Source organism: Seriola lalandi, unplaced genomic scaffold (assembly GCF_002814215.2).
Source record: "Seriola lalandi dorsalis isolate HSWRI2012SDOR001 ecotype SW California unplaced genomic scaffold, Sedor1 jcf7180002054630, whole genome shotgun sequence".
Taxonomy (NCBI): Eukaryota; Metazoa; Chordata; class Actinopteri; order Carangiformes; family Carangidae; genus Seriola; species Seriola lalandi.
This window is the reverse complement of record NW_019525183.1, coordinates 1,317,373-1,328,841: the sequence shown is the minus strand read 5'-3', so window position 1 is coordinate 1,328,841 and position 11,469 is coordinate 1,317,373. Positions and strand designations below refer to the sequence as shown.

Sequence of the window (11,469 nt, the reverse complement as noted above, 5' to 3'; positions counted from 1 at the left end):
TCTTTATGTTGCATGAGCTGACAGCTGAGACGAGCGTCTTCTCCCACTGCTGCCACCACAGTCTGCTGTGTCTGTATCACAGCTGTTAGACCTGCAGGAAATGATAGTAACAGATTTTCGGTTTCATTCAAGCACATATGAGCACTTGTAGCACTGGTTAGTTTTCTGTGTGCTAGAACCAACTCCCTGGAGTCAGATGTCTTGAGGCCTTTTTACTTTGCATTTTATAATATCAACTTTGTTTTTAACCATTCAAACATACATAAATCACCTTGAAAAGTTGCATCATTACACAGCTACAAACAAAAGAAAACAAAAGGAAAGACAAACTGTCAAAGGTTTGGAAAAGACAAAGGTCAAACTCTTCAGTTTAAGATAAAGAAATGCCATAGGCCTGTATAAAAGTAAAAGACAGAGTAATGTATCATCTTTTCCTCACCTTTCTGAAAGATTCCCAATGCAAAAAAGACATGTATAACTCCACACTGTGCCATTTCTGCTGCATGTGTCTGGTGGTTACTCCCACCCACTCAAGTTTCCCCTTCTTTCTTTTCCTTTTCTGCCTTTCACGGCGGTTGGCATCCATCCGCCAAAATTTTAAAATAATAACCTGTCACTGTGCAGCTGCAGGCAGGCACAGACATGCAGGTAAGTTCGAGGTGAACTGATCATCGTAGGTGCCAAATCATCCCTTATTCACAAACAATGTAACGTGGCAGCGGATCCCCAAATTAAAAAATATGGGCATTCTTATGAAAAATGTATAGAGATTATTAGTCAACAGTTAATGGCTGGTTTATAGACAGCACATGCCCCCCAGTTCCACCACAATGGTATATCCGGAGAAGCACGTGGACAAAAGATTAACCTGGTCCTCTGACATCTGGGTGCAGTGAAAAGAGTAAGATAAAAAAAACTTCAAGTTGTTTTCTTTTCTTTCCTTTGCATAATGTGAGGAGCTTGTACTTCTTACAGATATAATCCAGAGCAACAAACACATTGCACACAGGCAGGATCATGGTAAACTTTAAAACATCAGTTTTAATTAAGTGAATAACAATAAATATATGAACAAATTAGAACGCACATTATTCAAAACTCTTCAACAAAACAACTTGGCTCATTAGATATTAAACATAAAGCAAACCACATGTTGATAAATAGACAGAACACTGATGCAAAACCACACAGCTGACCCACAGAGGGACTATACCACAATCACATCTATACAGTGTATTTTAGCTACGTGTGAGGGTAGATGTCCATTGAGTGCATTGTGTGTGCATTTTATGTGTGAATGTGTAAGCAATAAATAACATTTGAATTACTCACAAATATTGAACATGTGCAAAACTGCAAGCACACTAAGAAATAGCATGCAGAAAATATATTATGTCTATTATGTAATTTATTATGTCTAATTCCCACTTTATATATAGATAGATATAAATATCCTAATTTTGGAATATGATAATGTCAGCTATATATTACACAGTTCACATTTGCTGGGCAGAAAATGAACGGACTGAAATTTCTACTAAATTCCTTGGTGAGACCTAATTGGCCTCATGTGATTGTGTTTTGTTTGCCACTGCATTCTTGATTCTGATTCTGAAAAACCGTCTCCTTTTAAATTTAAACACACCTCTCTCTCCTTCCCTCTTCCCCACAAAGAACACTAGATGGCACTGTAGTCCTCGGTCTGAGATTCATTTCTCCCACAGGGCATTTCCTTGTTTTCAGCTACGGTCTCTCACCAGAACAAACCAGCTTGTTACACTGGTAAAGTGGTTAGATTTGCTTGAGGCAAATCTGTATTATTGCACTGGGTTACAACTAATTTACAGTAGTTAACTGTGTCATTGTTGACATCTTGTCTCTTTGTAAACTTAACTATTTCTCTGAGGCAGCTCTTGTGATAACCCCTACTCCTAAACACAGCTTGGACAAGCATTTAGCTTGAAGATTCATACACAAAGTTAAAGTGCTGAGTTCTGACATTGGAAAGAAACATAAATTCGACAGGTAGTTGGACAGCCAGTTTTAGCTTAATTCACTGTTAGCTCTCTGAAGGTCAGATGCAAGGAATGCAGATTTTTTTTATATATAATGCTCTCATGCTAGAAGTCCACAGGCAGTTTAAGATGCTTGTTGGAAGGCCAAATCATTAAACGGGTTCATCTGTCCTGTTAGCCTTTAACCTGCCAGAGAGAGAGACAAAGTTCATTATTCTGTGGGCAGAACATTACTCACAGATAAGATACCGTGGCACTGGGTGAATATTTACCCGATTAAACAGCTGTGCATAATGTATAATATCTCACCTTTTTCTCCACATGACTGCAGCAAAAGCGATGCAGGGAATGAGCATTACAAAAATGATAGCAACTGTGGCCCCTGACCGTGACTGTCTTTTCCCTAGAGAAAAAATAGCGCCTGGTTAGTCAGGTTCAGTACAGAAATAAGGTGACATGACATTTCCTCAAAAGAGAAATGTGGGGAATATTCTGGGTAGGACTTTTATTTTCAAATCTTGAAACCTAACTTCCCCATTTTCATCTGATTATTCATCTGTTGGAAGACACCTCCCCAGAGAGCTCAGGCTTATCAACACAGGTCATTGTCCTGTGACGTGGGTTTTTTTTCTTTTTTCTTGTTCTTGACAAATGAAACTGAATCCAGCCGAATGTAATGCGTCACTGCCTAGCTGACTGTGGGGAACAACAATAAACTGTTTACACTTCTTAGTCAGACTATTGGTTGCAGGAAATCAAGTGACTCATTGTACAGTCAGCACTTACAGCGTAATTAATTATATACTAATGTATTGTGTCTCAATGTGGTTCCTGGTTCAGAGAACAATGGGACACTCATTCTATTAAATAAATAAAATGAACAAAAAATTTTATTAAATTAAATAACTCACAGGTACGTCTGATTCATTTGAGCCATCACGCATACATTAACAACAGTCAGAATTGTGTATGTATGACATCATGTCCACTCAATGGGCATAACTGGTGAAGATGCTCGTTGCTGAGAATCTTCTAGCATCTCATTATTCTATAACAAACTTGGCATTTGGGATTCCCTAGAGGGAGGTCACTTCCTAAAGATCAGCTTTCTGCTGTTAAAGAGTAGTTTCCTCAGTAAGAATAGCTTGAAAAGATACTCATTGCTTGGAATTTTGTAGGAAGCTGATCCTTCAGTACACCAAAACATAACTGGCATTAGGATTCTCCACGCTGCAGAGATACAACCTGTCTAACCACTACAGCTGCATTACTACACATGCTACCAAAACAGTAAAAACAAAATGACTGATAAACATACCATCCTTTTCTTTGTTTTGACTGCCTAAATCAAAAGGGATCCTCTCCTGTCTCTGTCCCCTCATTCCATTGTTCAGCAGACAATCCACTTGTCCATTCCAGTCCGGAGGTACCCGCAGGGTGATGTTGCGGCTGCTGGTGAATGTGTGGTCACTGTTCGTCACTGTAGTAGTTGGTGGTTGGTCTGAGTGGGTGGCTTCGGGTGAAATGACCCATTCGATGGTTGGAGCTGGTTTACCTGTGGCAGAGCAGCTGAACTCGACCTCCTTGTTTTCCCCCTCGGTCCCACCTCTGGGAACATACATTGTGTTCACAGCCGATATTCCTTAATGGAGAATCGAAACTGGTCACTGCGAGAACTTCGAGCTTCTCTTTGACAAAGATTATATGACCACTTGAATTCATCAGTTAAATGTCATGCAATCAAAGCATTATATATAAAAAAGTTTCAAAATAAATGTCAAACCTCTAACGCAAAGTTTTTAGCTTTTGCCAGCAGTCGGCAAAAGCAAGACTTTCATCTGTTATTATAATACTCTTCTTTATAAGTACTGACTTTATTTCCAAAATTCAAAATTAATTTAAGTATGACTTTTGCTCAGAATTATGACATCAATTTCAGAATTCAGTCTTTTCTTTTAATTGGTAGGAAACCAGTACTTCAATCTACCTTGCACCTTGAGGCAAGTCTTCTTCGTTTTGGACCCATCAGGATACACGTTAAATGAGCAGATATAACAGCTTTCATCTTGCCATGATACATTGTTAAGAGTGATGGATGTTGAGCTCAGGGTCGCTTCTGTGAAGATCACTTTTCCGAGATAAGGCCCATTTACTTGTTGTCCAAACCGCTCGCTGTAGGTTGCCAAGTTTTCTATTGAGTTATCCTTGAAAAGCCTCTGCCACGTGACCTGGAGCACACCTGTTGGGAAGCCAGACAGTAACGCTTAAGTCAATATTTACAGTAAAACACATCAGAAGTTCATTAAAAACTGAGTGACACCAGCTGCTCAGAGCAGATAAATAGAAAAGGGAACAACAGAAATATGATAGAGATACAACTTCACAATAAGACTAGCATTAAAATAAGAAAGAAAAAACACACCTTTTTGGTTTCCCAGTGTGCACCTGTAATGCGCCTCCCCGCCATACTCAGCTGTTGTATTTCCATATCCAGTTATTTGCGAGGCTGAGGCTAAAAATGAAAATAGCTGCATGTCAGTAAAAGCACAATTAATGAAAACAATAATATAATTATTTATTTATTTTATTTATAATAATAAAATAGCCAATAAAAATATTCTAATAAAACAGAGAAGCTTTGACTTCCAGTCTGTGATCACATGAAGAAAAAAATCTACAAATATATTTTTGGATTTTTAATAAAATACCAATATGCTTCCAGTTTTTTCTATAATAGTAAAAATAATAATAATAAAAAAAACTACTACACTGAACATCGTCATCTGACAGTGTGACCTACCTTTGAACAGCAAACTGAATATCAGGATGTGCAACATTGTCCTTCCAGTGCTGTCTGTACTGAGCACACTTTCAGTTTTGCCTTTTAAAGGGCTTAAAGTGAAACTATATGGAGGATGGAGTGGGGGTTTCTGAACAGCCCACACAGCCACAGCAGAGCAAATGAAAGCTATCAATTTTGGGAATTGATGAATGCTTTAAGCAAAAGTATAATTTTGGGAAAACAGCTTTCAGAAAACAATACAGAAAAGTTGACTGTTACTGTACATGGGTGTAAAAGAGGCTGAATTAGATTTTTACATGATATGAAAACTGACTACAGACCATTGGATGATGCTGGGAGATCCAGGTAAAATATATTACTGAATATTCACATGATAACAGGACATTTTACTTTTGAACTCAAATTGAGAATACAGGAGAAAATACAGTCATTGCAAACACACTGAAATAATATTTCACAGAAACATATTCTCTATTGAAACTCATTGCTTCACACTTTTTTTTCTTCAGTTTGCTCATGTTACTACTGTAAAGTCCAGTAAATGGTATACTTACTGTACTGTGCAACAAGTCCAGGAATCTCAAGTGGTTAAAAAAACCCCGAGAAGCAGAAGTTCTATGGTAATTAGCTGTGGTTTGAGGTTTCAATACCACATTAACCGCTGGGAATAGATGACCATGTGCTTATTTTTGTGGTATAAGCATGATCATAACCATTTGATATTTTAACATATGAGGCTCTGGTCAACTGGAGCTGATGTCACAGATTGTGAGCTGATGTCACAGATTGCAGTGGGGAAGTCCACAGTATGTATGTACTTCTGTGTAAAGAGGTAAGAAATATTCAGGAGGCTTCTCAACACTCATGAGTCACTGGTGTAGCTCATAGCCAAGTCAGGTCTTGAAAGAGTTGACTTACCTTAATTAGCATTTCCTCTGCTCATCGACCAATTATCCTGCCTAGTCCATTAAGGCTAAACACTGCTTGATATAAACCCTTATTTCTTTCCAAAGATGCTCCATCATGGCCTTCAGTGTTGGCTACTTCTCAGCTTTTACAGTGCAACAGTCATGTTCGTGTCTTGAGTAAGACTGATTCAATTCTTAGTAAACACGGGAGTAACTCCAGTATAAAAATGATACAAACTTATTCCCTTTAGGTTTGTATGGTCATGCATAAATCCTCATAATTTACCAGAAATGTTCCCCGACTACATCCCCCCCTTCGTTATCAGGTCACACCCTATGCACAATGACCATGTGTAAACCTGAAACTAGTGGTGGGGCACAACCCTGCGATTTTAATCTTCGGGAAATATATCACGGGGAGATTGATGTCGTTGCCTCATTCAGAGCATCCTTCCTGCATTTTTCATCGGATACATCACGACACAACAGGAAGGAAAGGGAGCAGGATCACATGCTGACAGAGGGCGGATCTGAAACCAAGATGAGGTTATGAGGTCACATTTTTGACCCTGGTTGTCCAGTAAGCAGTATTATAATCTTATATAATCCAGTCTCCTGTGAAATCTTGTTTACTAAACAGTGTAGAGGGGAAGTAAGTCTAGGAAAGAACCCAAGTGCTCTGTGGAAGGGTTATGTGACCGCCAAGCATTTGTCAGTTATGGATGTACTCACCATAGCCTGGGATAAAACATAAAATGATATTAATAATACAAACATTTAATTTTCCTAATGGACTGCTCACTGGACTCTCATCAATCATTAAACACCTTTCATTTTCAGATTCGCATTTACTCATTCTATTAAATCCAGATAATATGAATCAATAAAAGGTGTGTTAGAGTGGAAAATGTACTGTGCAAAGGCCACGCATTTCCAGATCCTCAGGGTTTACCGCTGCATGTGGTAAAAAAAAAAAAAACAACAAAAAACCATTCAAGTTACATGTGGAAAGTACCTGTGCTGCCTACCTGGCCCATGACACATGCTATTCTAAACCAGTATGTGTCACTAAAATCATGGCTTGTGTATTTGCACATGCCAATATTAAAGCTCCATCAATATAATCTAGATACTATTTTGGTCACGGGGGCCACTTCTCTGATTTTCTGTCTTATCTCTATGCACCATTCGTTGACAGTCACAGCCTACCAGTTAGTTGCAAAACAAATTTTTCCAAAGGGAATTGAAGGTTCAACTGAGTTTGTGCTTGATCTGCTGTTTTTGCAAAGGTTTGACACTTATATACAATAAGCCAAAAGGCTGGGTGAGCATTCCTATATGGAAGGCCAGTATCTATAGAGTCGTGTCCCCCGGATACGACCCGTAGGAGCGTTTCTTGTGGTGTTAGGAGATATGCCACAGGCAAAAAAATCACTGTTGAAAAAATAAATAACAAGCCTTTTCATGATGTTACTGGCTTGGTTAGGCTTAACCACAAAAACAACCTGCTTAGGTGTGGGGAAATACAGGGCTTCCTGACTGGAACATAAACATGTTGTTTAGGGGCATTTGCAGAAAAGACTGACGCTTGATTTATGGTTTACAGTAAATTTTGACAATGAATCCTAATAGGCTGCTTGCTCTCACGATACAGTACGGAAACAGTGATCTTGATGAGAGCAGGTGCAACTGGTAATAAATACAGGCTGTGTGTGAGTGGGCAGGGGAACGTCAGGTGACGAGGGGTTGAGGGAAAATCGGCCTATCTGGTGACTGAAAGGCTCATTTTTAATGCCTGATCAACTGTGGTTGAAAAACACAAACATTATTTGCATACCTTGTGCAAGTGAAGAACAGAAGTACATACTCTTCCCAGGGTAGGGATTTTCATATCCGATGTTCTTGACCTGTAGTAGCTCACTTCCTCTGTAAATAAAAAGGAATGCTACAGTTAGCAGGGGAACACCAGACGGGGGAAGACAATTACAAAGGATTTAATTTTGTGTTAGTGTTTGCAGGATGAAAATAAAAGAAAAGACAGCAAAAGAAATCAAGGAAATTAAAAGAAATAAAGTAATTAAAATCTATATATCAAGACTTTGCAATAAATAATGGCAATAATAATGGCAACTGTCAAAGGACATCATGCTGTAATAGACCTGACTGAAACAGGCAGGTATTCTAAATGAGAATAACTTACAAGTATGCTTGATAAAATGTAATTAGTTTTAATGTCAGTGAATAAAAGCACTGAACTAAACCAAATATCCACCTCTGATAGTAACACTGAGATCGCTTCCACTATCCTGCTGTTTAACTGTTGAGGGAAAAACAAACCACTGAAAGACGGTGATACAAACACATGTACAGTAGGTGGCACTGTTGTCCCCCGTTCCTCTCTGTTATGATCTTCCAAACTATAACCACAGAATTGATATTCAAGCGTTCCATTGGCTTCATATAGAGACATGTGGTTGTCATCTGAAGGACTGCAGTCACAACACTGAATAAAAAATGAGGTATTTATTATATTGCCCATATGTAAACCCAAGTCACAAACAGACACATTGTCACAAATAAAAAATAAAAAAAGAGTTTAATTTTCATTTACATTAGCATTAAAAGAAGATGGATAAGACAAAAAAATAAAGCTACAATGATCATTATAACCTGCATGAGCATTAGGGATCAGCTTTGTTTTAACAGGTTATTTATCAAATAATTAGTTGATCATGAACATCTTGTGCTCCTTTTAAGTCACCAAACTAAAAAAGAAGACTATAGTGAAAAACATAATTAAATGCCCTGATAGAAATACAGTACAGATGAATGAAATACCTGATATACATTTCTCAAAGCAAAAGACTGTCACCTTGTGGACAACAGTTCTAATTTCACTTGTAATTAAATTCTAAAACATGCATCATGTGGGAATGGGTACAGTGTAAACTGGAGCTCTACAAAAAGTTCCCAGAATTCGTGTCCTCTCTGATAGACATGTTTGAATTATTAGTATTAATGTTAGGGCTGGGCACATTAAAGGTTGAATAAAGTCCACTTTCTTTCCGCATGAAGGTGCCGTACGGCTCAATGTCTTGCAGCTCCTGCAGAAAGACATATGAATAAAAATAATGAAACTTATATGAACCACATAAATGAAGAAGGTTTAATATTTTCCTGTCCATTACCTGGTTTGGATGACTGCTCTGTGGCCCTAGTTGTGTTCTGCTGTTTAAAACGACAAACAACAATGCAGTTAGTGAATCCTGATGTTTATTCACACACAGTGCTTTTTGTAGGCAAGACAGGAAATGAAAGACCATGTCTTCCTGTAGTGCCTCATATGAAACTACAAGTCAAGATGTTGACATTAATGACTGCTGTGCATTTACAGTAATTCAAAATGAGATAACCACGTTGCAACAAGTGATATTAAAAGAGATGACAAACTAAACTAGTTAAAATACTTGACTTTCAAAGTTATAGCATTATTAGCAGCAATATTGTCGCTGAAGTCGCTGCATGTAAATTAACCTTCATTCACCTCAATGGATGTAGCCATATTGTTTCAGCCGCCTACAATGACTGGCTGGCCGAGCCCAATTAACATACTGATCAACAGGAAACAGAGTTCAGCACAGAGGGGGCGCCGGCTGTGACTGTTACAATTACAACACTGCTACTATTACTTACATAAAAGATCTCTGTACTATTTTTAGCTTCGCAGTACTTCTTTTTAACTTCTCAAGAGGCTAAAAATAGCAGGAGAAGCACCAAGATCTTTTATTTAAGTAAAAGTAGCAGTGTATATATTGTCCCCAACAACAGACTGTAGAAAAGGACCAAAAATAAAAAAGTACTCTTTATTCAGAAAGGCCCCGTTCATAATCAAACATTAGGCTATATTATATCATAGGCTTATAATTATTGGTATATTAATGTTGAAACATCACGCTAAGTATTGCAGATGGTAGATGTAGGACTAATTAACTACATTATATACTGATGGGAAGGTTAATTAATAATATTACATCATAATTTATTAGTTAATTGTATTTTTTACTAATAATTTGAATCTACAAAGTAGATTTCCCTTTCAACTGTAGTGGAGTACAAGCTGAAAGTAACATTAGAGGTAAATATGCAAATAAAGGATAAGTATGTCCACCACTCAATTTTATTAACTTATAAAGCATTCCTATAAATTTATTAAAAACAATAACTATGGAGATTACAGTAGTGTCTCACCCATGATGTATTCTTCTGTGGATAAATCCCAGGATAACTCCAGTTATAATGAGGACTACAGTTACAGCAGTCAAAGCAGTTGGGATCAGCCTTCCTGTGGGACTGCTGACCTCTTCCTCCTCTGAATGTGTGGAATCAGAATATGTCAAAATGTGAAAAAAACAAACAAACAAAAAACATGCATTTGTCCTATTAGAGTCTGCTCCACACAGAACCATGTAATATTACTGAAGTCTGCTAATCAAAGCTAACAAATTAGCCAAATTAATGCGTGCTTTGATTAGCCTGTAAACTACAGACATCATTCTACCATGGTAACAGTGTGAGGAAAACATAAATAAAATGTGCTTACCCTCCACAGTGATATTGAGATGGACAATATATGTTCCACCATGATATGAACATTGACAGGAGTAGTTCCCACTGTCCTCTGGTGTTAAACTGGTCAGGTGGAGTAATGCAGTCTCACTGCCGTTCTTAAGTGTGAACCTGGAGTCACAACTACTGTGAAAGCCCTCTCCATATCGATACAGTAGACGACACTGTTCTCCTCCGCTCCTCTCTGTCTTGATGGAACATACTATCAGTGTGATAGCTGTAGTATTGTTGCATAGTGGAGTGACATCTGGTTTGCTCCCCAGGGTTTTCTCAAGAGTCACTGCAATCAATCAATCAATCAATGAGAATCACAGGCAGTAAGTTAGCAGTAGCACTTGCTGTATTTAGGTTTATTTGGTTTAAACTAATGTGATTTAATGTTCACTAAAGACAAACATTATTCAATGACTCGCATCAATTTGACTTGATGAAAACTAAAAGGGATTTTCTCTACAGTACCTTCGCTGTCAAAACACACAGTTAGTGGCAGAAGCAGAACAAAGAACAGAGTCCATCCATCCATACTGGTCATGAAGCAACTGCTGCTGGTAGTGCACAGTGTACTGCACTGATGGGACACACACGTTTGCACTGTTCTCTGGTTGCCTAAACCTCAAACTCTCAGCTCTCACTGACGTATGAGCTGATGTGAACTCTTCTAAAACGGAAGTGCTTCTACAGGCTTCTGCTTTCTTATTAATACTCCCTAAAGGTACAACAATCAGCAACCTTTTAATAACTTTAATTGTCTCGTTTGGTGAAGAGTTAACATTGGTCACAACATTATTAATGTCAAAAAGCTGCTCATGCATATGTTACATGTGCTTCAGGTCCAGTCACATGTTCTGGATTACAGCTGGAGCTGGATCCACTGAGATCCTGTATCAAGTATTGCCTGCACAGGTCTTGCAATGTGTAAGTTCAGTGAGAGTGGAACATCACGTAGCATGCTAAAACAGAGATGTTTGATTTTGTGGTCATCACATATTGACCAGCCTGAGCTTAAAGTGTAAATAGAGCTGCATGGTCTCTGCAGCTCGTCGCAATTTATGTCCCTCACACCACTGTTATAACTTGACACAACAAGAATACACAGCACACGATGCAAGTGACTTAA

General features: G+C 38.2%; 1 protein-coding gene and 1 long non-coding RNA gene across 2 annotated transcripts; both read right to left on the bottom strand.

The window, feature by feature from the left end:
• Positions 1-1,021: 1,021 nt before the first annotated feature.
• On the bottom strand, positions 1,022-4,907 carry LOC111665285 (nectin-3-like). The gene is made up of 6 exons (XM_023420224.2): positions 4,816-4,907; positions 4,438-4,527; positions 4,003-4,254; positions 3,334-3,657; positions 2,325-2,418; positions 1,022-2,201 (listed from the first exon to the last, which is right to left on the bottom strand). Exons 1-6 carry the CDS (start codon positions 4,850-4,852, stop codon positions 2,168-2,170), a joined length of 831 nt encoding a protein of 276 aa, XP_023275992.1. The 5' UTR covers positions 4,853-4,907; the 3' UTR covers positions 1,022-2,167.
• Positions 4,908-8,415: 3,508 nt separating this feature from the next.
• LOC111665288 (uncharacterized) lies at positions 8,416-11,446 on the bottom strand. The gene is made up of 5 exons (XR_015438066.1): positions 10,812-11,446; positions 10,327-10,632; positions 9,975-10,095; positions 8,915-8,954; positions 8,416-8,830 (listed from the first exon to the last, which is right to left on the bottom strand). It is a non-coding gene; the product is annotated as an uncharacterized LOC111665288 (long non-coding RNA).
• Between the last annotated feature and the right edge of the window lie 23 nt (positions 11,447-11,469).